The 26,084-nt window shown below is 40.1% G+C and overlaps 2 protein-coding genes across 2 annotated transcripts in view; one reads left to right on the forward strand and one right to left on the reverse strand.

The window, feature by feature from the left end:
- Nucleotides 1-10,034, forward strand: part of LOC135706800 (larval cuticle protein A2B-like) — a 33,722-nt gene extending 23,688 nt beyond the window's left edge. Inside the window, exon 4 of the mRNA XM_065228464.1 lies at nucleotides 9,279-10,034. Within this exon, the coding sequence (XP_065084536.1) occupies nucleotides 9,279-9,388 (110 nt within the window). The 3' untranslated portion in view covers nucleotides 9,389-10,034. The remainder of the gene's footprint in view (nucleotides 1-9,278) is intronic.
- A 13,137-nt stretch (nucleotides 10,035-23,171) lies between these two features.
- Nucleotides 23,172-23,660, reverse strand: LOC135706820 (cuticle protein 7-like). The gene is made up of 2 exons (XM_065228488.1): nucleotides 23,652-23,660; nucleotides 23,172-23,573 (listed from the first exon to the last, which is right to left on the reverse strand). Exons 1-2 carry the CDS (start codon nucleotides 23,658-23,660, stop codon nucleotides 23,172-23,174), a joined length of 411 nt encoding a protein of 136 aa, XP_065084560.1.
- Nucleotides 23,661-26,084: the final 2,424 nt, after the last annotated feature.

Raw genomic sequence — 26,084 nt, forward strand, 5'->3', positions numbered from 1 at the left:
GTTTGGATTCCTGTACCTACATTTACATAAGTGTGTTTTAAAATTGATCCTACAGTAGAACGAAAATTTAAAAAAAAAAAAACGGCTTTAAAAGCACAATTTTAAAAGAAACATCTCTGAACTTTTGGCAGCTGACTCAGCAAACATTTATCAATTATTGGCTCAGTATTCGGCATATTTGGTTGAGCTTACAAAAAGTTAGAACAATTTAAGGAAAACACCTTGTTTTTGAAAAACCTCATTTTCTTGAAATAAAATGAACATAACTTCCTGAAATTTTGCTCATTTTTAGTCGTTATTAAGATAATTCATCTGCCACTAGTTGTACTAAAATTCGTCCACTGGGTAAAAAGTTGAAAAGAGCATTGAAATCATAGCAATAAATCAATAAACATCTGATAAATCACCAGCCATGATAATAAAAAATACAATTTTTCACCATATTTGAAAAAAAAAAAAACTTCTAGGGTATACGATAAATTTTGAAATGCACTGTATATACTATACTATAGAAAGTTCCTAATCACTTCAGGAAAGTTTGGTCATTAGTTCATAATCTGAATTCTTTTCAAAGTGAATCCAAAATTTTCTGGAGTGATTTAATACTTTTGGTGTAGTTCTGAACGTTTTGAATATGCGATTTAGTTCTTTTAGAATTGCTTCAAAACCTTTTATGAAGGCATTCAGCTATGTTTAAACTTTCAAGAAGTGAATTAGTTTTTCCTAAGGGATTTCAAATTGAACTGAATTGAAATGATTCAGTTCTTTCTGACGCAATCCTGATCTTTTTTGAAGTGATTCTGAGCTTACATTGAGTGATTCAGTTCTTTATGAAGTGATTCCTTACTCTTTGGAAGTGATTAAGTACTTTTTAAAGCTAGGTAAAACTTTTCGAAGTGATTCAAGACATTTTTGAACTAATTATGTACTTTACGAAGAGATTCCGAACTCTACTGAAGCGATTGAATGCTTTCGAAGTGATTCCCAGCTCTTCTGAAGTAATTCAGTGCTTTTCGAAGTCATTCAGTGCGTTCCGAAGTGATTCAATAATTTATTGAAAATGATTCAGATAAAGAGATTTCAATCTCTGCTGAAGTGATTCGGTGCTTTCAAAGTGATTCTGATCCCTACTGAAGCGATTCAATACTTTCGATGTAATTCCTACCTCTTCTGAAGTGATACAGTATTTTCGAAATGTTTCGCAGATCTTCTGAAATGATTCAGTTCTTTCGAAGCAATTAAGTTCTTTCTAAATGATTCAGTTCTTTCGGAGTCATTTATATCTCTTCTGAAGAGATTCAGTACTTTCCAAAGTTATTCAAATTTTTAGAAGTGCTTAAATACTTTCCTGAAGTGATTCAGTACATTAGAAGTGATTCCTAGCTGCTCTGAAGTGGTTGAGTACTTTTCATATTTTTTTCCGAAGTGATTCCAAACTTAAACTGAATTGAAATGATTCAGTTCTTTCCGAAACAATTCCGAGCTTTTCTGAAATGATTCAGTACTTTTAAAGTGATTCCTATCTCTTCTGAAGTGATTCAGTACTTTACTAAGCTATTTAGTATTTTCATAAATGATTTAATACTTTCTAAACTCAACTGAAGTTATTCAATACATTTCAGGGATCCCCAGCTTTTCTGAAGTGATCCAATACTTCCGAAGTGATTTAGAACTCTTCAGAAGTGATTCCGTTCCTTCGATGTGATTCCTAACCCTTCCTAATTCCTAACTTTTCAAAGTCATTAAATACTTTTTGAAGTGCTTCAAAACTGTTCTGAAGTGATCAAGTACTTTACGAAGTGATTTCAAATACTTTTGAAGTGATTCAGTACGTCAGAAGTGCTTCCCACCTGCTCTGAAGCGATTCAGTACTTTTGAAGTGTTTCCTAATTCTGCTGAAGTGATTGAGTGCTTTTTGAAGTCATGCAGTAGTTTTGAACTTTTATATACACACTTAGAAAAAATAATGTACATTTAGGTGCTCTGAGACTGACATATACGAGCGTCAATTTTGACATAAATTCGAGTCACAATAGACGCAAAATTCAGCTCAATCACACGTACTTTTCGTCGAGTACTGAATTTTTCGGCCTCGGAGCACTTAATTTTACATGACATGTGTCACGTGTAAAATCAGGTTTTTCTAAGTGTGTAGTTAATAACTACTAGTTATGAAGCGTTTGAAATTAAATGAAAGTGATTCTGAACAGTAAGCATTAAGCTGATTTCTAACTTTGCAGAAGTGAATCAGTTTTTTCCGAAGTGATTCCAAACTTGAACTGAATATAAATGATACACCACTTTCTCTGCTGAAGTGATACGGTGCTTTTAAAGTGATTCTGATCCCTACTGAAGTGATTCAGTACTTTCGATGTAATTCCTTCCTCTTCTGAAGTGATACAGTATTTTCGGAGCGTTTCGCAGATCTTCTGAAATGATTCAGTTCTTTCGAAGCGATTGAGTTTTTTCGAAATGATTCAGTTTTTTCGGAGTCATTTATATCTCTTCTGAAGTGATTCAGTTCTTTCCGAAGTGATTCAATGCTTTTAGAAGTGCTTAAATACTTTTCTGAAGTGATTCAGTACACACTTAGAAATACCTAATTTTACACGTGACGGAATTCATCTTTGACATAAAGGATGAGACGTAAACAAACATGTCATGTAAAATTAAGTGCTCCGAGACTGAAAAGTACGGTACTCGACGAAAAGTACGTTTGATTGAGCTGAGTTTTGCGTCTATTACGACTCAATTTTATGTCAAAAATGACGCTCGTATATGTCAGTCTCAGAGCACCTAAATTTACATGATTTTTTTTTAAGTGTGTACGTTAGAAGTGATTCCTAGCTGCTCTGAAGTGATTGAGTACTTTTCATAATGATTCAGTTCTTCATAAAGTATTATTGAATGTTTCATAAGTGACAAAGCGCTTGCTGGAGTGTTTCCAAATTTTAAACAAGTGATTTTAAACTTTTCTGATGACATTGAGCTTATTTCTAAGTTTCCAGAAGTGAATCATTTTTTCCCGAAGTGATTCCAAACTTGAACTGAATTGAAATGATTCAGTTCTTTCCTAAGCAATTCCGAGCTATTATGAAATGATTCAGTAGTTTTAACGTGATTCCTAGCTCTTCTGAAGTGATTCAGTACTTTATTAAGCTATTCAGTACTTTCCGAAGTGATTCAATACTTTGTGAACTCTACTGAAGTTATTCAATACATTTGAAGCTTTTCTGAAGTGATCCAATACTTCCGAAGTGATTTCTTACTCTTTTGAAGTGACTTCGTTCCTTCGAAGTGATTCCTAACCCTTCTGAAGTGATTCAATACGTTCCAAAGTCATTCAATACTTTTTGAAGTGCTTCAAAACTGTTCTGAAGTGATCAAGTACTTTACGAAGTGATTTCAAACACTTTTGAAGTGATTCAGTACGTTAGAAGTGCTTCCCACCTGCTCTGAAGCGATTCAGTACTTTTGAAGCGTTTCCTAATTCTTCTGAAGTGATTGAGTACTTTTTGAAGTGATTCAGTAGTTCTGAACTTTTATATACACACTTAGAAAAATTAATGTACATTTAGGTGCTCTGAGACTGACATATACGAGCGTCAATTTTGACATAAATTTGAGTCACAATAGACGCAAAATTCAGCTCAATCACACGTACTTTTCGTCGAGTATTGAACTTTTCGGCCTCGGAGCACTTAATTTTACATGACATGTGTCACGGGTAAAATTAGGTTTTTCTAAGTGTGTAGTTATTAAGCGTTTGAAATTTAATGAAAGTGATTCTAAGCAGTAGGCATCAAGTTGATTTCTTACTTTCTAGAAGTGAATCAATTTTTTCCGAAGTGATTCCAAACTTGAACTGAATATAAATGATGCAGCACTTTCTGAAGTGATCCTTAGCTCTTCTGAAATAATTCAATGATTTTCAAGTGGTTCTAAGCACTTCTAAAGTGATTCAGTTCTGTCCAAAGTGATTTAGACCTCTCCTGTAGTAGGTTATTCCATTTCTTTCAAAGTTATTCCTAACTCTTCTGAAGTGATTCAGTACTTTCCGAAACTATTGAGTACATTCCGAAGTAATTGAAGACTTTTTTGAAGTGATCGAGTACTTTGAGAAGAGATTCCGGAATCTCCTCAAGTGAAATAATGAAATTGGGTTGTTGGCGGAATGCTTAAATAATATAAAAAAAAAGGTTATATTCCATTTAATTCCACGTAATTAATTTTGGTATCCATGACAGATACGTATTTCGACTACAATGTGCACTCTTCATCAGTATCATTCGCACTGATTCAGTACTTTCGAGGTGGTTTTCAGCTCTTCTGAAGTGATGCAATACTACTTTTCCGTACAGTAGTTATTTATTACTTTTTGAAGTGCTTCAATAGTTTTCTTAAACTATTCCGAAGAGATTCCTAGCTTCTCTGAAGTGATTCAGTACTTTTGAAGTGTTTCATAACTCTTCTGAAGTGAATGAGTGCTTTTCGAAGTGATTCTAAAGTGTTTCTAACTTTTTCTTAAGTGATTAAGTGCTTGTTGAAGTGTTTTTAAATTGTGCACAGGTCATTCAAACCTATTCTGAAGGCAATCAGCTGATTTTTAAGAATCCAGTGATGGTTCAGTTTTTTCAGTGATTCCAAACTTGAACTAAATTGGAATGATTCAGCCTTTTCTGAAGTAATTTTAAGTTTTCTAAAGGAATTTAGCACTTCCTGCACTTTGTAGATTTGATTCCTAACTCTTCTGAAATAATTCGGCACTTTAAAAGTGATTCCTAGCTCTTCTGAAGTGATCCAATACTTTCCAAAGTGATTCAGAACTTTTGAGTAGTAATTTATTTCATTAGCTGCGATAGCTAACTAGTGTTGCACCGAATATCCGATCACTATTGTTTTCAGCCGAATACTTAGGCCGATTACCAAGCTTTACACTTTTAAAATTTTGCATTTGGTTGAATAGCACTTTTTGATAAATCACTATTACCACCTCTTTTGAAAAGCCGGCGCCGGTGGTGTAGTGGTAAGCGTGACTGCTTTCTCACCCCAATGGGTCTGGGTTCAATCCCAGAAGAGTTCGGTGGGATTTTTCTGAGGCATAAAAATCTCTGGTCACGTCGGAAGAGAAGTAAAGCCGTTGGTCCCGGCCCATGTGTGTTTGATTGAATGGGTGCGATGGGGGCGACCCCGGCGTAGTGGTTAGCATTCATACCTCTCACGCCAAAGTCACGAGTTCAAATCTCACCCCCGTACAAGTCATGAATGACCCAAGAGCGTTAAAGTGACTATAATTAAAAAAAAAAAACAAAAAAAAAAATTTGTGCGATATCCTACGCAGGTGTGGAAGCTGCCTTCCTGCACATTCGATTACCGTCAATGGATGGCAATCGATGTCCGTCGGTGATTGGCACTAGATTGCGGAACAGAGACCGACGTTAAACAAAGGAAAAAAGAACTCTTTTGAAATGATTCAGTACTTTTCGAAGCTATTCAATACTTTTCGAAGTTATTTCCAGTTCTGCTGAAGAATATTCAGATGTTTCGAAGTGATTCCTAACGAAGTCATTCAATACTTTTTGAGTTGCTTCAATAATTGTTTGAAGTGATTCAGTACTTCCCCAAGTCATAAATTCTTCAGAACTGATTCAGAACTTAAGAAGCGGTTTCTAGCTCCTATGAAGTAATTCAGTTTTGTTTTATAGTGATCCTGAATACTTCCAATGTTATTTAGCGCTTTACGAAGTCAATTTATAGTTTATTCAAAAATGATTTAAGACTTTCCTGAAGTGATCCAGTATTTCCAAAGTGATTGCAAACTATTGTGTAGTGATTCAGTACTTTCTTAAGTGTTCATGAACTTCTATCAAGAGATTCAGTGCTTACCGAAGTGATTCCGAACTGACTTGATGTGATCCAATTACTTCCCAAGAGATTCCTAACGTATCTGTACACGGCCCCGGCGTAGTGGTTAATATCTTTACCTCTCACGCCAAAGTCATGAGAATTTCATCCTGGAAAAGTCACGCATGGCCCAACAGTGTTAAAGGAATGTTGATAGATGCTTAATAACTAAATTTATCTGAAGTCATTCAGATGAAGAATTACATTTCTGAAATAATTCAGTACTTTCCTATGTGGTTCTGACAAATTTTGAAGTGATTTCAAACTTTGTTGATGTGATTCGTAACTTTCCAAAGTAATTCAAATTATTTGCAGCAGTGATTTAAATCTTTTCAGAAGTGATTTCGATCTTTTCTTAATTAAACAGCAAACATTTAATGTTGGTATTACATCAAAGTGGATGCACTTCAATCGCATCAAAAAAAAATATGGTGTAATATTACTTGCCAAAAAGGACAAAATTATCATTAATACAGTGCATTAACTGACACTACGCTCCTTTTACTGCATTTGTTTTTTTTTGGCCATAAAAATTACATGAGATTTTCAACATGACTGAAGTGCATCCTCTTAGATGTAATATTTTTTTTTTATGTGCAATTCAGTACATCTAGGAGTGTTTCTAGACTGTCCTGAATTGATTCAGTACATTCCAAAGTGATTCCAACCTTCTCCGAAGTCATTTCAAGCTTTCTTGGGGTGATGCTTAGCTTTTAAGAGGGTTTTGCATGATTCAATTTGAGTGTTGCAATAATTTGACAAGCGATTCCATACTTACGATTAGTGTTTCCTACCCAAGACATACCGAAAAATCATTCTCGGGAAATTTGCAAAAAATCAGTGTTTTTTTCCTGATTAAAAAATTAAGAAAAGCTACAAGATCTTTCGTAGAGAAATCAAAAGATACTTCAGAAGAGAAAGTTTGAAGAATCATCCAGAAGAATCTAATGATCTCTTAAGGGATATTGGAAGTATTTGGTAGAGTTAAGCTAGAAGATATTTACGGAGGAGGTCAGGTAAATCATAAATGATCATGGGATTGTCATTGCAGCATCTATATATAGGTCTGATAGGTTGATTAGCTCCCGTAACGTACCACGAAAAGGTGATCTACCCACGTTACGGGGTAGAAGAACGATTAGGTTAGATGAAAATGTCTAGGAAAGTTGGAAGAGACTTCCGAATTAAAAAAAATAAAAGCTTATCACGTACACAACCGCAACAAATCAACAATAGATCACGTATGATAAGGGTATCCCACCGGGTAGCAAACGAAAATCAGAATAGTGATAGTAAATTTAGTAACAATGATTTTCAACTATAATATACTCACAGAAACTATCCAAGATCGATGTCGAATGGTGCGGATTCATACATTATGAATTCAAATTGCATCACATTTGAATTCACTTGATTCAGATTCATTTCAAGCATATTTTTCACCAGCTGATTCTAGCTACACAAAAAGAACAATAATTTACGTTTCTTCCATATTATTTTAATTTTTGCTTGACTGACACTTTAACCATTAATCTCAGCCGTTCACTCCAATCAGACAAAGGCCAAGCTCAAGCAGTCTGTTTTAGCAAGTTCAATATTTTCAAAATAATTTCTATTTTTGGTATGACCAATTTGTCCACAAGACCCCCAACAACCAATCGTTCTAGGTACCGTCAAACCAGTATCTCTTATGGCTATTGATTTTCCCACAAACTATAACAATACTCTTACCGAACGCCACTCTCCAACCTCATCGCCACGGTTACCTCTATGGTTAAACCCTGACCAATCAAAGATCGACTTTCAGTAATTGTTCACTCTCGCAAGAGTCATTTCCATGCACACGGTTGTTTGCAAGAAATTATTAAGTGATTGAAAGATCAAATACAACACGATCCGTCGATGATGGTGGACGGCGGTGGTGAACAGAACAGCGTGCCTTCTACGTGGTTCTCCTTCTCCACCGCAGCACCACTCACAGCCAAGCGCAGCAAACATGATGCACATTTTGCAACATTCACACGGCTTGCAATCCTGGCAGTATGTAGTGATTGACTGAATGACGACGACCTGCGGTTAGCCGTGCCATTTTCCCGCCGACAAGTCAAACAGTCCTTTTGTCGTAGAACACGCGACGAACCATCAGCCATCAGCATTCAAATATGGATCGAGTGCCGGTGGCCATTCTCCCATCCATCATGAAAGGGCAATTGTGATGAAATTGGATCCAAGTGAGATGCTTAGAATCTCGGTCTACAAACAGAGCTGGAGCATCTCATCCCTTGCATGTTGCTGCGAGAGTTGTAGAAGCAACGGAGCTGCTGACGGTGATGGTGCCCTTGGCATCAAGTTGTTGTGTGATCATTAATTATCTTTCAATTTCAATTTTCGGTGCAGTTAAAGCGAGTGGCAGATGGAAATCTTCAATTACTGCTTGAGAGACCGGAATATTGCAGTAATTTTTGTAAGTGGTTAAATAAAAAGACACTAATTGAGTTAGCAAAGAGACGTTTAGCGAGATTATTCGTATGGCTTCGAAGTTTGTTATTTACGATGCATGGAAGGACTAGTGATTAAATCACCATCATCATCCTTTTCTTCACGTCTTCAAATTCATCTAACAATGGACCAATTATAGGCACGTTATGAGATAATTTGAATGAGAATTCGCTTTTGTCTTTTTAATTCGATCACCTATTCATACCTGTCAACTTTCTCAAGCTCATCCTTGCGGCTCTTCAGTGTCAATACAAACAAACTAATCATCAACTGGTTTTTCACCTCAAGCAGCAGCAAATTGACCCACTAAAACAGTAATCGGCACCCACCAGCTCTCACCAGCGGCTTCTCCATTATGCTTGCTTCAGTTGGTGTTGGATTCGATAAGCATAATACGAGGAGATTTTCTTCCACCATTCGACACACGATCATCCAATCATTCATAATTTGCATGAGAATAAAACTACCACACCGTCGACTAGTGGAACAAGTGCCCATTCGTGAGAATATGTCTCGCTTGATGAACAATAAAAAAAATATCCGAAACCGAAGGGAGACGGTTCTTTGGGGGAGGGTACTAATTATGCTCGGTGGCAATTGTTTGATCTGCAGGGGTGTAATTAACCTTTAACTGCATTCAGGTTGCTTGCAGTAGCTACGAGTTTGATGAAAAACCAATCTGATGTGGGAGTCATAATTGTTTCTGTACCGTGTTCTTCAAGGCAGTTTTTATGATTGACATTATTAGCTGGCTGGAATTTGAAGAGCTATAAAAAAAGCATGTTGAGACAGTGGATATCTTTATTGTTTTAATGGGGTTCTATTTCACCACAATGGCATTGCTTAAAACAACTTCACCGTTTTTCCTCTTTCAGTGCATGTATCCAAGACTTCCCACTACGCTGAGCACGAGCCCACTTATGCGCACTACGGTGACTACCATGATGGATACTACGGCCACTATGACGATAGCCATTACTACTAAGCTCCAACCACAAACACCAAATGGAAGAGGCCATCGTCATCCCACCTTCCCTCCATTGACAGCAACAACATGCCAGTAGCTCGAAGAACAACAACTTCGAATCGTTCGTCCATCGCATCGCGGTAGTATTAGGAATCACTCTCCCACTCTCCTCCCATGGAAATCGTTCTCCATTTAAGGCCAAGGTCATCGCCAGACCTTGCCCGGCTCGAATTTGAACCGCAAAGTGCAACCCAAGTATAGTTTTAAGCATGCAGTTTAATGTTTACTCATACGAATAGGTTAAGCTTCGCTCTTTCAGCTCTCTACTTGTATGTAAATATGTGAACTCTCTTCTTCCGGCACGATTGTTGCGTTGTAATTGTTGCAACCAAATTACCCTAAATTGTGCACTTTGAACACATGTATATCTCGATCTTTCCATCTAAATTTGTGTAAATCACCACCTATTATCGGCACTTTCTCACTCAACAATGACCTTTTCTATCTTCCATACCATTTCCTTGAGACTGTACTTTAATTCTACTCTAATTACTTGTTTGTTACAGTGTTCTACTTTGAACTTGTTGAAATTGCTGAATCATTGCCGTAGTTTAATCCAAGTGTTTTACATGTCTAGTTAAGTCCGAGAAATGTTATATTGCAAAACAAATGAAATAAATGTTTCAAAAAACTTTACATGGAGAGTCGTTTTTTGTTAGGTCACACAATATCACATTTACCCAAATAGTATCAAATGTTATAAATTAACAATATGGTATCTCTCTCCTCTTTCCCTGACACTAGCGCCGCTAGTGATACGAAAGGTGACTAGTACACTGCAAATTTAGCGCTTAGCAGTTGATAGCTCAATATCGGCTATCGAAAACAACTCACAATTGAGTCAAATGTTTTCACAGTATTGTACAAAATAAGAATATAAACTACTCACCATGGCGGACAACATCATGCACTACTTTTTCCAACGATTGCAAATAAACGTTTACTCCACTTTCAGTCCAAAACATTCAACTCTATCGTTATTGCTTCGACGTATGATGGAGGAAGCTAGTAACTAGAGCAACATGTTAAAAGGGCCTATGAGCCAAATCTAAACAATGACTTTAAAAGTCTATTGCTCGTGAATATAGACACATTCTGCCGAACCGAGACCTGAGAGAAAGTTGACTCTATCAGCTGGTATAGTTAGTTTGTGTAGGCGTGTTGTAATTCACGAACAATCGACGTTTAAATGCATGGTATGCATGGTATGACTTGTATGCCTTTTTCACATGTTGCTCGAGAACATTGTGATGAACTCAAATATATGTACACGGACACTGAGAAGAACTCAGACAGAGAGTCACTTCAACTCAGTTTTTGGATGAATTGTTAAAAACTGCAGATAGTCAGCCTAGGGGCATGTGGTCTAGAACTGTAAAAAAACGGCTAAAAGTCATTATTTCATGAATCTTGCATTTTAGACCAGTGGTGTCTTCGGCAAGATTTTGGATGACGTTGACAACTCAATGATTAATCCTCCTAGAACTGAGATCCAAAATATATTTTTCCAAAAATTCCATATTCAGGATTGGAGTCTTTGGCAAAGTTTTAGAAAATATCAAAACAAGAAACTTTGCTGAAAATATTGCCTTTTTTTCACCTCATTGAAATATGAAACGTTTTTGGTGGAAAACCCCTTAATAAAAGTTTTTACTTTATAATTATTTTCTTTAAACTTCTCCTGGTTTGAAATGTTAAACGAAATTTTTCAAAACATCAATACACATAAATTTGATCACAGTCATAGCACACTAGATCACAAAATAGGTGAGTTATTATTGATTTTGCTCTAAAAATATTTTATTTTGCCACATAGTTACAATTAACTACCATTTCCCACGACAAAACGATAGGAATAGAAGTATTTAAGTGTGTTTTCTTCAAAACATTCAAAATTTTTTGAAGAAACATGAATTATATGTGAAATGCTACATGATATGGAATGTTTTTTTTTTATGGAAAAGCCCTTAAAAGTGATTTTTTCCAACATAGAATATTTTTTGATCCTCTACTGCTTCGAAGTAGTGTCCAAAATTGTTCAATACATCAGTATACACACATTTTCTTAATATTCAAAAGGTTTTGAAAAGGTAAGTAATTCATGGTTTTGTTAGAAAAACATACTTTTGCCATTTGACAGCAATTTGCTATCATTGTCCACCAAAATTGTTTAAATAAATTTGCAATTCATACAAAAACTTCTATTAGAAATCTTACTCCAGGAATCTTGTTTTCGAACGAATTACAACGCATTTGCTGCCACGTACATAGACTTCTCTGAAGTTTGCCGTATAACGGCATTGTGTCTAATGTCGTTTTCGTTTTTGCGGTGTAGCTACACCGGTGCTACACTGCCGTACACCGAAATATTTTAGGGTGTAGATATAGGATGCACCTTTGTTTACAAACAAATGATGTTGAGCTGTTAAAGACTTGCGCTTATTCCTGCTTACACTACACCAGTGCTACACCGCAAAAACGAAAACGACATAAGCTGACCCCATTGTTGCAGATTCTTGCATTCAAATGGTGTGATAACGTCATTGGTTCTATGGAGCTCACGCTTACTCAAACATAGCAGGCGTTGATTTTTTTTGTGTATCTTCGGCCTATCAAAATCACATGTTTGTGAGCCCACACGTGTTTTTCGAGTGTTTAAAATTACAGCTTCAAAATCGTTAGAAAGATATGTTTATCTTTTGTTGTAATAAAGTAAAGTAATTACGCTTATCATAGAATGAAGCCATTTTTTTTTCATTGCAACGGAAACTAAATATTTGAAGTTATCCGAGAGAAATCAGCTTTTGGTCGAGATCAGCAGAAAAAAAAAACCCTCACCTGTTATGTTTTGAATTGCGTTTTTTCATTGAATTCAAGAAATTCGACGGATCTCATCATTCCACATGTTCAAAGCAAAATTTAGTCATTTATTTGTACAAATGCCACAGGACACTTTCTGTTTTTGAAGCTGAATATAGTAAGTGGCATGATGAAGAAGTTTGTTGTAATATCGAGGGTTCTTTTGTGGAAACGAAGGAAAAGGAGACGAAGAAAGGTCAACCATCTGTGACTTTTGAGGATTCGTCAGCTCGCAGTAAGCGGCTGAAAATAGGGATACTCAGAGGTCAGCATTTGCGGTGAAGATCTACTGCGTGCAGCTTCTATGCAGTTCAGAACTGTAGGCAATGAGTCTGCAGCAAAGTTGTTTCGAATTGTCGCTGAAGATCCTCAAAAAGCCAGTGATATTGTTGATACATATAAGAAAACAGAAAAGCATTCATTGTCATTGGCTTGTACTCGAAAAAAATGCACCATTTTTATCCGTGTGTAACTTTTTTATCCGTGTGTAAAAATTGATGAAAATCTGGATATAACTAGTTTGGAGTGAATTGTTCACATGTGCAAAATTTCATATCAATCGGTTCAGTGGCTATTGAGATGTCATCGAAACAAGAAGAAAATCGCCGGAGAATTTTGCGCGCCGTCATGGAAAATCCGACTGCGACCATGAGATGGATCGGAAGACAACTGGGAATCACCCATACAACTATGTCTCGGGTGGTAAAATCGTTTAAGGAGTCCCAGACGACCGAGCGGCGGGCTGATAGTGGAAGAAAATCGAAGGCAGCTGACCCTGTGAAGGCCCGGAAGGTGTTGGATTATTTCAAGCGTAATCCGAACCTTTCGATTTGCGACGCGGCTCTGAAGGCAAAGTGTTCCGCCTGGTTCGTTCAGCAAACCATGAAACGAGCTGGGTCTTGTGTATTCAAGGTCTGGAAGGCACTGAACCGGCGTGATCAACAAAACACGGCGGCCAAATCCCGCGCAAGGAAGCTTTATCGAGAGTGGTTAACGAAACCGATTTGTGTGGTTATGGATGACGAAACCTACATCAAGGTAGACGCAAAGCAGATACCGGGGCTGGAGTTCTACGTTGCCAAATCACGGTTTGATGTTCCGGAAGACATAAGGAAGAAGAAAGTGGACAAATTCGCCAAAAAATACTTGCTCTGGCAGGCCATATGCCAATGCGGTAAACTGAGTAAACCGTACATCACAATGGGTACCATCAACAGCGAAATTTACCACACCGAGTGCCTCCAGAAGCGTCTGCTGCCCTTCCTGCGGTCCCACGGAGGCGAGACATTATTATGGCTTGAACTGACATCATGCCATTATGCGCGATCGACGTTGGATTGGTACAGAGACAATAACGTTGCCAACCCCCCAAATTCACCAGAGATTCGTCCGGTGGAAAGATTTTGGGCCATAATGAAGGCCAAAGTTCAAAAATCGTCCAAGGTGTTTAAGAACGAGCTGGAGTTGAAGAAATAATGGATGAAAGTGACCAAAAAGGTCGGCTCCACCATCCATAAAATGTAATGAGGGGTCTTAAGGGAAAGGTGCGAGCTTTCAGCGATGCAAAGGAAATTGAATAAAGTAATTATGTCGAAACATAATCCATAAGTATTAGTTCATTCCCTGAAAGTTTCAAGAAAATCCGACTTAACATAAATTTTTAGCGAACACTTTTGTCTGGTGCATTTTTTTCGAGTACAGGCCTTATTGGCCTGAGGGAAAATCGTACCATGTTGACATTTTCTCTGCATATAATTTGATACTAGAGTCCAAGAAAAAAGCGTACTCACGATCAGAAGCAATCACAGTATCTGAAACAAGTGCAGAAGTTAAGCTACAGGATTTGGTAAATAGGTTTGGACGGTAAGAGGATCACGCACCACTTGGAAAGGGAAGGATTGTTGGACAGTTCAATAGAATTGGAAATGGGATTGCTGCACAAGTGGGATTGTGATGGCAGTAGTGGGAACCCACAGAATAAACAATTGATTTCCTCTGAGTCTTCAGATGATAGCTCTGTACTGTTGACAGCTATAGTGCCGCTGCAGCTACGAACCATCAGGTCCTCCGGTCACCTTTTGGACAAATCCTGCGCCCTCATCAACATGGTTTTGCAAGCCTATCCGCATATAATTCATCAAAGAAAATAAAACAACCTTGAAACGTGAAGAACAGTACACAGATAAAAATTCTGAATTTTAATTGTGATGTAAACATTTATTCACGTAGACTTGTATTTCATATCACGCAACCGAGCAACTTTTTTTTTTTATGATCCATTTATTCGTCAAGGCTCAAATGCGTTAGCTCTGCGAATATGTTTTACATGATCGTGTTTACATACTGGTGATTTTTACAGAGTGAATATCATTTCTTACAACTAATGTTAGTAGAACTCGCGGCTTACCTGAGATTAGGGATAACATTTATTGATCATTTGTAGGGAGGACAAGGGATAGCATTTTGAACTAATTTAAAACTTAAACGCAAACGATGACTAAAACACAAAACATTAAACACATACATCAACAGCTTTAAGAAAGTCGTAAATAAGCTTCATGATGTCGATATCACGGCAAGCCAAGACGTCTCTAATTGGCTTAAAGAGTTGTTTTCCTCAGACCCTAATGGAATCTCACAGAACGGATCTCGCCTCATGATGCAAGGAGCAGGACCAAACAACATGCTCGATGTCGTGATAACCGTTTCCACAGGTGCACAAGTTGCTGTCGGCAAGCGTAATACGGAAGAGGTGGGCGTTTAACGAACAGTGATTGGACATGAGCCTGGACATTACACGAATAACATCACGACTCATATCCAACCCTTTGAATCAGGGTTTGATCGACACCTGTGGGACAATAGAATGTAGCCATCTTCCCAGATCACCATCATTACACTTTTTTTGCCAGTTGGTGAGGACTTGCTGACGAGAAATCGTGGAAAATTCGTGGTAGGAGATTTGTCGCTCGTAAATATCGCCTTCCATAGCGCCCACTTTGGCCAGCGAGTCCGCTTTCTCATAGCCCGGGATAGAGCAATGAGAAGGGACCCATACCAAGGTGATGATATGCGAGCTGTTTGATAAAGCACTCAATGACGATCGTATTTCCTGGAGGAAATACGCCGAGTGCTTCATCGGCCTCAGTGAACGCATAGCCTCCAGGGAGCTTAGGCTATCCGTAAAAATAAAATAATGGTCAGGTGGAAGTGAGGCAATACGCTCTAACGTGTACGATATAGCTGCTAGTTCAGCAACGTGTACCGAACACGGCTTTTGAAGCTTGAATGAGGCGCTATGAAGATCGTGGAATACTCCAAAACCAGTAGACGCATTTATCAACGACCCATCTGTGAAAAATCTCTTCTCGGTGGGGACGTGGCGGTATTTGTTCGCAAAAATAGTTGGGACAATCAGGGCACGGTGAGGCTCTGGAATTCCTTGAATCTCCTGCCTCATTGTGAGATCGAATCTCACGGAAGAACCACTGAAATGATGGGAGACAGCGCGATTGGGGTTGAACGAGGAGGGGCCGATGTCCAGAGTCACGTACTTGTAGTACAAGCTCTTGAATCGTGTTTGAGGATTCCGCTCTAGCAGCTTCTCAAAGTTTTCGATCACCAGCGGGTTCATGATTTCACAGCGGATGAGGAACCGGAACGATAAATCCGCAAAACGATTTGTTAAGGGGAGGACGCCCGCAAGAACTTCAAGACTCATGGTATACGTCGATTGCATACAACCTAGCGCGATTTGAATGCAACGATATTGAATCCTATGGAGCTTCAATATGTGCGTCCCCGCCGCCGATTGAAAGCAAAAGCTACCATACTCCAAAAACGATAGAATGATGGTCTTGTAGAGTCTTATCAGATCTTCCGGATGGGCTCCTCATGAAGTGCTGGTAATGGAACGTAGGAAATTGATTCGCTGTTGGCATCTCTGCCTCAGATACGCTATGTGTTTTCCCCAAGTGCACTTGTAATCGAACCAGACACATAAATACTACATAAAACGACATGCTGTGATTGATTGTTCTACCCATAAGTTGAAGCTGAAACTGTGCTGGATATAGCTTTCTAGAAAAAAACAACCATCTCTGTTTTCTCCGGAGAGAATTTGATACCCAGATTCATTGCCCCAGTAGACAAATTATCCAAGGTATCTTGCAATGGTCCTTGCAGGTCCGGTGCTGTTGGTCCAACCACGGAAACCACGCTGTCATTTGCAAGCTGCCTTAGTGTGCAATTTTCGGCCAGACAATCATCAATGTCTTCGATATAGAAATTGTACAGGAGGGGACTTAAACATGAGCCTTGTGGATACGCAAGACCCATGTAGCTGATTCGCGCAATTTCCGATTTGTCATGAGAGAATCTCATTCGTTTCTCGGACAACAAATTAAACAGGATATTGTTGATAATCGGAGTAAGCCCACTCGCATGGAGTTTGTCCGAAAGGATGTAGATGCAAACAGAATCAAACGCCCCTTTAATGTCCAAGAAAACTGAACCGATCTGCTGTTTTTCAGCATAGGCTAATTGGATTTCAGTTGAAAGCAACGCAAGGCAGTCGTTCGTTCCTTTGCCCCTTCGAAATCCAAATTGCGTATCTGAGAGTAAGCCATTCGCCTCGACCCACTTGTCCAGAAGAATAAGAATATTTTTTTCTAACAGCTTCCGAATACACGACAGCATCGCGATGGGACGGTACGAATTATGATCCGACGCGGGTTCTCCAATCATCCGGAACAACGTTGAGCTCCAGGAATCGATTGAACAAGTTCAAAAATCGCCTCTTTGTGACGTCTGGGAGGTTCTTGAGCAGGTTTAACTTGATTCGATCCATTCCCGGAGCCGAGTTATTGCATGAAAAAAGAGCAATTGAAAATTCTACCATCGAAAACGGGGAGTCCATGTCAACCTTTTCCAGCGGCGGATCGCGAGTGTTGCATCGAACCAGAACCGAATCGGGACAAACCTTACGCGCGAAGTCGAAAATCCACTTGTTGACCGACGATGCCGCGTTACGCATTCTCCTGCCGACATTCTAGAGCGTTTGCATGGAAGTCTCTCGCGATAGCCCTTCGACGAACCGACGCCAGTAACCGCGTTTTTTGGCCCTGACCAAGCTCTTAAACTTTTCTTCTAGCTCCGTATACCGCTCAAAGTATTCGCGGGAACCGTATTTACGAAATCGTTACATTCCTGGTACCACCACACAGTGGCAGGACGTTTGCGAATGGTAGTGCCAGGAACAGGCTTCGTTTGTGCTTGAAGCGCGCAATCCACTATGAGCCGCGATAGGAAGGAGTACTCATCAAATGTAGAGAGAACGTCGACAGATTCTGAACCGTCACAGACCGCGTTCGCGTATTCTTCCCGTGAGATCGTACGCGATGTTGATTGGACATTATGAAGATGAACCGTTGGAAATCGAAATTTTGATGGGCAAATGATCACTACCATAGGGGTCTTGGATTACCTCCCACATGCAATCCAATAATAGTGAGTTCGAACAGAGTGACAAGTCTAGTCTGCTCTCTCTTTTCTTTTTAACTATTTCGTTTATTTGGAAGGCTCAATCGCGTTAGCTTTACGGAGTTTGTAACAAAATTCACTTAATTCTATGTCTTGTAGGAGTTGGGCCGAAGACTCGCGGCTTACTCGAGGTTAGAGAGGTACATTGTCGAAGGATAGGATCAGGGGAGGAGCTTGGGGGTAAGGTTTCGTTGTCTCATCAGAGTGTTGTCGCCAGTATGCATGGTAGTGCGATTCTAGTTTCGTCTGGAGTTCGACAGGCTATGGTGATCAGTGGGTGACGATGAGACTCATCGAGACGGGGGGACAGGACAAACAAAAACTATTAAAGAGAGACAAAAGACAAAGGAATTAAATTCTTATACTAGACATTTGAAGAAACACCCCAATGGATCTGGGTTCAATCCCAGTCGAGGTCGGTGGGATTTTTCTGAGGCATAAAAGTCTCTGGTCAAGTCTTCCTTCGGAAGCGAAGTAAAGCTGTTGGTCCTGGCCCATGTGTGTTGAATGGGTGCGATATCCTACGCAGGTGTGGAAGCTGCCTTCCTGCACATTCGATTGCCGTCAATGGATGGCAATCGATGTCCGTCGGTTATTGGCACTAGATTGCGGAACAGAGACCGACGTTAAATAAAGGAAAAAAAAATTGAAGAAACACATAAACCGACTGCATATAACAGATATCACGAGTTCCCAGCACGTCTCTGATAGGAACATGGGGTTGTCTTCCTTGGGCCTCAAGGGTATTCAAAAGTCGCTCTCTGGCGGCGTAATTATCCGTACATTTCCAAACTGCGTGATCGATGTCATCGTAACCGTGTCCACACCGACAGATGTTGCTGTCCACGAGGTTTATTCTATTGAGATGAGCATCTAGCGAGTAGTGGTTGGACATAAGTCTACTCATCACGCGAATGAAGTAACGACTTAAGTCTAAGCCTTTAAACCACGCTCTCGAAGAAACATTAGGAATAATTGAATGTAGCCACCGTCCAAGATTTCCATTGTCCCAATCGGTTTGCCAAATCGAAAGGGTACTCTGACGCACTAAATGGTAAAATTCTTCGTGTGAAATTTGCCTGTCCAAAAATTCGCCTTCCTTTGCGAGAGAGTCCGCCTTCTCATTACCTAGGATTGAGCAATGTGAGGGGACCCATACAAAGGTAATCATATATGATCTTTCGACCAGTACACTCATTTGCTCCCTTACCTTTGAAAGGAAATAAGATGAGTGCCTACTTGGTTTCATCGACCGAATAGCCTCTATCGAACTGAGACTATCCGAGAAGATGAAGTAATGGTCTGCGGGCATGGTGGAAATCATCCCCAATGCGAAAGTTGATTGCTGTCAGCTCAGCAACACAAACGGAACAAGGTTCCTGGAGTTTGTGGAAGGCGCTAGAGTTTTCATTGAAGACACCGAAGCCAGGGGATCCACTGATACGAGACCCGTCTGTAAATATCTGTTCACGCAATTGACGTGTTGGTACTTTTCAGTAAAAATACGCGGGAAAATAATAGATCGAAGTTGATCGGGAATCCCATGAGTTGCTTGTTTCATGGTCAGATCATATTCAATTGGGGAACTGCGATTGGTGAAGTGAGCACGGTCTGGAGTGTAACAAGGAAGACACATATTTGACGATATGTAGTGGTGGTAGATTCTCATAAATCGAGATTGTGTGTTCAGCCCAATGATTTCTTCAAAGTTTTCAATTATAAGTGTGTTCGTCACTCCGCATTTGATTAGTATTCTGAGAGAGAGAGCTCCCAGAAACGGTTCTGGAGGGGTGTTACTCCTGCCAGAACCTCGAGACTCATGTTATGCGTTGAGTGCAGCCAAGAGCAATACGCAGACAACGATATTGAATTCGTTCCAATTTTATTAGGTGACATTTTCTTGCCGAGAGAAAGCAGAAAGAGCCGTACTCTAGAACAGAGAGAATAGTTGTTTTATAAAGCGTTATGAGGTCTCCCGGATGAGAACCCCACCATGTGCCGCGAATTGAACGGAGAAAGTTGATCCTCTGTTGAAATTTTTGCTTCAAATACGTAATATGGGTATTCCAAGTGCACTTTGAATCAAACCAGACCTCAAGGTACTTGAAAGACAATGATTGAGTAATGTTTCTGCCCAAAAGATTAAGATGCATTTGGGCTGGGTACCACTTTCGAGTAAACACTACCAGTTCAGTTTTCTGCAGTGAGAATTCGATCCCTAGATTCCTAGTCTGCTCTCTCTTGCTGGAGGGGTTGGCTATTCGAGTTACTTCACCGGTGTTTAGAATGGTCATTGTTCAGGACGGTGGCAACTGAACGGCCGTAGTTTTGACAACGGGTTGCAGCCTACCAACCTTACGTCGTTGAAATCAAAGAACAATACACGAAACACTCAATAGTCTATAAACTACCATACACAGTACACAACACATTACGATATCTCTTGCTCTAGTTAAAAGTGAAATCTAGCTAGACTCTGTACGCGGAATTGTTGAATTATCGGATAGTTAAAAACACAAATAGGGACTAAAAATGTAAGTTCTGGTTAATAATTACACTATTCAATATTAAAACTAGATTACTATCTTAACAGTCATATTGAAATCGTCGCATAAATCATAGATGATGGTTGAGTGGTTGTCGTCGTACAGCTCTCCCCAGCCTGTACCGTGGGAATTAAAATCCCCCAAGATCAACCGCGGCTCAGGTAGCTCTGAGCAGATGTCAGATAGCGCTCGCCGAGAAACAGCCGTTCTCGGAGGGATGTATAACGAGGTAATACTGAAGGTTTTACCTCTAATATTCACCTGACATGCGACAATTTCAATACCTGACACTGGAGGAAGGTCGATTCTGTAGAATGAGTGTTGTTTGTTGACCCCTAGGAGCACCCCACCGTACGAATCTGCACGATCGAGACGGATAATGTTGTAGTCGTGAAGAGAAAGGTTAACATCTGGAGAGAGCCATGTTTCGCAGAGAGCAAACGCATCACAGTGTATGCTATGCAGTAAAAATTTGAATATGTCTAGTTTTGGTAAAATGCTTCTACAATTCCATTGAAGGAGAGATACCGTATCATTTTTTGGAAAATTATCCATCGAAGGATACGAATGAAGCAAGGAGGGGCCACTTGGAAGCAAATTGCTTCAGAAAAGGTTTCACGATTGGAAGCATCATGTTAATGATGCTCCGAAGAGGGTCAGTGATGTTGAACAGATCGAGAATGCTGTCCACAATTCCAGAAAGCGTGAACATGGCGTTCTGCTGTTCTGGTTGCAAAACTGGGACATCTGGGGTTTTAGATGTTCCCGGAAGCCCCGGAAATTCTTTGTCATAACCGACAGGCTTAAAACCCGGTGGATTGGGTTTCGGTTTATTTCTGTGACCTCTTGATTTATCCAAGGGGGCTTGGATTTTTAGTTTTCTGCGAGTCATTCTTGGATCTCTTCCTTGAAGGACCTTTGAAAACAAAAGGACTTCCGTCATTGCCCTCTGAGTCAGTGTCGTCCTCGTCAACTGGGAGAAGATTGAACGGATTATTGTTTTCTTTTTCCGGAGTGGTTTTGGGAGGAGGATTGAAAGTCTCCGCAAAGCAACGCTGAGAGCACGCCTTCAGAGACCGTTCAAGTTTTTTTTCCTTGCTGTTTATACTTCGGGCAATCTGCGAGAGGATGTGGAGGTGCCAAACAATAAACAAATTTGGGAGGAGCACCCTCCGCATGCTTCTCGTCGCACTGATCGCATCGTGGCTTGTTGCCGCAGAAGGCGGCGGTGTGGCCTAATTGTTTGCACTTGGTGCACTTCATCACCCTTGGTACAATCAACCGCACAGGAAGTCGAATCCTCCCAATTCGGACGTAATCTCAGCGAGTAGATTTTTTTTTGTCCTGTCGAGGGATGCTGACTGCATTTGGGTGCAGTCAAGAATCTTGACTTCTGGAAGAACGGGGTTCTTGAAGACACAAACCGCCCTCTTCAAGAAGTCATCGCAGGTCAAACTCGCTTCGGTGACCACTCTTTCGATTTCCACGTTACGACTGGGAATGTAAACGCGGTACTCCAACGTAAAAAGCTCGCAGGCAACGATCTCATTCGCCTGCTTGCGGTTACCAACAGTGACGCGCAGTTTGCCTGGCCTCAGCTTCAAAATGTCGGTCACGGACGAGAAACGTTTAAATAGATCTTTTTCGATCTGATTAACGTTAAGCGGTTTTTGCTTGGGCCGGGACCAAACAACCCATGGGCCTGTCGAGGCGTCTGGGTATGCCTTATGGCGGGGGGCAGTTTTTGTTTTCTTGGCGGGGTAAGGCGGAGTAGGGGGAGACGGTTTTGGTGGTGTGGGAGTAAAGGGATTAGGCAAGGTAGGGGGAGAGGGGGTAGGCGGTATGGGCTCTGGTGCTCGTTTTCGCCTGGACCGCTTCGGGATGGTTCCGGTGTACTTCGCCACCGTGGCTGTCGTTTCCACGTCGGACAGTTCGTCTTCAGTGGGAGGGACAGGAAGGGTATTCCTCCCGCCATCACTATTACCATCCATTGCGGGGCAACTGCCACCGCAATAGATAAAAAAAAAAACAACTACACACAAGGAACACACAGTGACAAGAAAACGAGAAACAAAAAAGAAAAAAAAATATTTGCGTGGGATGGGAAAAGAGGGAAACGAAAACAAAGGGGCAATAAAACTTATTCGCTACTTAACTACACCGGCACAAAGCGTGTGTGGGGAAACGCTACTATCACGTGGTGCGTTGGTGTTGGTCCACGCTGCTATCCGGTGGTGATGGTTGGTGTTGGTGGGTCGGCACGATGATGATACGACACGCTTCACTATCACAGATATTCGTTACTGCTCCCATTTTAATTGTCTAAGCGGCGCTGGTGGTGTATTGGTAAGCGTGATTCCCTCTCACCCCAGCAGGCATGGGTTCAATCCCAGTCGACGCCGCCAGGATGTTCTGAGGCATAACATCTCTGATCACGTCTTCCTTCGGAAGCGAAGTAAAGCCGTTGGTCCCCGGTTCATGAGTTGATGGGTCGATAGATGTGGGAGCTGCCTCCTTGGCGTCGGTAGCATTGGTGCTCAGCACGAAAAACAAGATTGACGAAAAACAAATCAAGAAAAAAAAACTTAATTGTCCGATTTTGATTTACCTAAATGCATAATTAACTCAATGCCGGCTCTATCCCTAGCGTGGAGAGAGAGAAGGGTTATTTGATCTCTTCCCTAATAGATGAACTCAGAAATCAGCATGTATGTTGTAAAAAAAAATTGTTTTCTCTTTATTCAATGGCTAGCTATCACTAAATTAGTTGTTATAAGTTCTACTTCACATTAAACTTAGTACTGGTAATTCTTCGAGCTGGTATAGCTATCACCTCCATAGTGATGATCGATCGGGGCCGGCACGTAGTGAGCTGGTTGATGAACCTTTGGAGCTGGTCCATGTCCGCTAACTGACTTAACCTGGATCTGGATTCCTCCATGGGCATCGGATTCGTAATCAACAACGCGATGACCACCATTGGCTTCATTCAGGGTGTACTGTCCCTTCACGTGGTCACCGTCGCGATGCTCCCATTGGGTCTTGTGGTCGCCGGTGTGGCCATCATTAACTCCATATTCGAACTTGTACTCTGCGGGGTAATGGGTGTCCTTGTGATCGTAATATTCCGGTGCAGCCACTTGCTTGTATGGCAGGGCCGCGGCAAGAGCAGCCAAACAGGTAACGGCTAGGATGATCTGCAAAACAATCAAAACAAACGAGAACAACTTGAAGAAAATTTCATTTTAATTTATTGGTTTGCTTCGCTTTCCTACCTTGTACATTTTAGATCAACGGATTGATTTTTTTTCTATTGATGAAACTGATCGGATACCGTGAGCTGACTGATGATGGATATCGATGATCCGAGAATATTTATAGCAGGTTTGAGGTGATCGATAATTGTGATAATTTGGATCAGTTTCGCCAAAACCATCGCAATTTATCATCACAATTGTGTCGTTGGTGTTGCATCTTTCGGTAACACCAGCTTCATCAGTCTCTGGTGCTAGGGTTTTGCCTTTTGATTTCAAGCTGGCGCATGTGTGTGCCATACAGGGTTGCTTCGGCTCATTGTGCTCTAAATTTTTTTTCAGAATTATGAAATCATTTGATGATATGATGATATTTTGTACTTGTAAGTTACAAGAACCCTTGCAAGTTACTAGGGGCCTTCCTTAGCTCAGGCCATAAAGGCGCAGCTACAAAGCAAGACCATGCTGGAGGTGGTTGGGTTCGATTCCCGACTTCCCTGGGCATATAATATGATTGAACTTGCCACACAATTATACTAATGCACAAATGGTACAGGCAGCGAAAGCTCTCATTTATTAACTGTGGAAGTATATCTAGAACACTAAGTTGAGAGCACGCAATAAGCTAAAATGCGATAAGCATTAAGCTTGAAATGCGATAAAGAAGAAGAAGTTACAAGAACAGATTGTTAAGTATGTGTCACAATCTATCATATTTACATCACCATTTAAACTTATCTAGACAAATTCTGTGGAACATGTGTTTTCAAAGCTTCAACTGATCTTTCTCGTTATAACGCACACACCACGCAAAGTCCACGGTCACGAGCTTTTTATAGCGCATACCATCCGCTGGAGGAGGATAGGACAAAAGCTTATAAAAGCATCATTTTTTTCGATATTCACACGGATTGGCTTTATTAGAGTGAACCCATTTTACACTTGAAAGCTATCATTGCGTTACCGTGGAACGTTCCAATGTTTTGGACCATACATCATTCGAAATTTGTTGACTTCAGCAGTGGTGTTAGCGGATTAGAAATTCAGCTATTTTTTTAAACTACAAATTAGCGAACCAGTTAGTTTCGCTAAACTTGAGTGTGCTTACACCGCTAATTCGATAACCGATTATTTTTAGTACACTGATCGTTTACTAAGTAAGTAAGTGATACACTGAAAACGTATCTTACTCAGAGAGTGAGTAACGTCTACTCATTCGTACGGAGAAATTTCTAAAAGCGTAGGTTACTAATGCGCTGAGTGACCTACACGGTAAGAAAAAAGTACCCAGTGGCAAAATTACCTTTACCTACTTTTGACTTGTTTGTCTCCTTTCTTCCTTCTTATGTTGTCAAAAACGGAGGAGCAAAATTACTCCCTCAAACCTTTCTTGGAATATCTGTAGCAGGATTTAAATCCGGAACTTTTACATCTTATGAAATATACCTCTTCCCTTCGTTTGCCATTTATTTTGATTTATCGAAAATGTTGCAGACAGGAATATTTTGTTGTATATGATCGTTGTACAAGAAGCACTCGTGAAAAATACGATATAGCAGTGAAACAAACCGTGAACATTTTGATAAAATTTTATAATCACTTAAAATCAGGTTGAGCGCAGAAAGCGAATCACGAGCAACGATGTCGATAGGCATGCGGTAGTTCGCGTATCTATAATCTGCGTTTAATAATGCCAATGAAGACTGGCCCCGGACAAGGTTCTTTTAAGTACTGAAAAATATAGATGCGCAGAAAGTAACTGGGTTCCCAGCTTTATAAGCCAACTTTTCCAGCGTTGTGCTATAGAGTAGCTGAAACAAAGCTACAGATACAGTAACAAGCAGAAGCTAGTACAATTGTTTTGGAGAGCGTTTACTCAACATCTTCACAACCATTATTCAATTTGTCAGTCTCATTCAAGTCGAATCTCCACATTCAAGATTCGATAATCACACATACCTTTAACGGGAAATCAATGTATACACACTTAGTGTTTAAAAACCGATTTTTGAGGGGTCACCCTATGTTACTTATTAAAAATCAGTATAAAGCGTGAAACATTAGAGATGGAAAATTGGTCCCTGTAGCAAAGTTGTTTCAAATAATTTTTTTTACATCTTTCTCGTACATTATGCCGGTCTATTTCAAATAACTAAAAAGAAGATATATGCACCCAACCGGAGGATGTAAGATTTGCTTACAATGATGTGGGATTCATCATTACAGGATGTTAGGGGAGACCACATGAATGGAGGATGACATATACCGAGCTATGGTCCAATACAAGAAAATTGGAGACCGAAAAATGTCGGTAAATGAATATGACGAAAAAAAAAAGGGTGCCAACTAAACTCGAACTATGAACGTTGCGATGAACAGACCTGTGCTTTCTCCATACTTCGGAATAGCTAAAAGCGATAAGAATCACTCATAGTGCGATAATTGGAGTTCGCT

The sequence above is a fragment of the Ochlerotatus camptorhynchus genome, unplaced genomic scaffold (assembly GCF_037179485.1).
Source record: "Ochlerotatus camptorhynchus isolate MF236.1 unplaced genomic scaffold, CSIRO-AGI_Acam_v1.1 ptg000291l, whole genome shotgun sequence".
NCBI lineage: Eukaryota > Metazoa > Arthropoda > Insecta > Diptera > Culicidae > Ochlerotatus > Ochlerotatus camptorhynchus.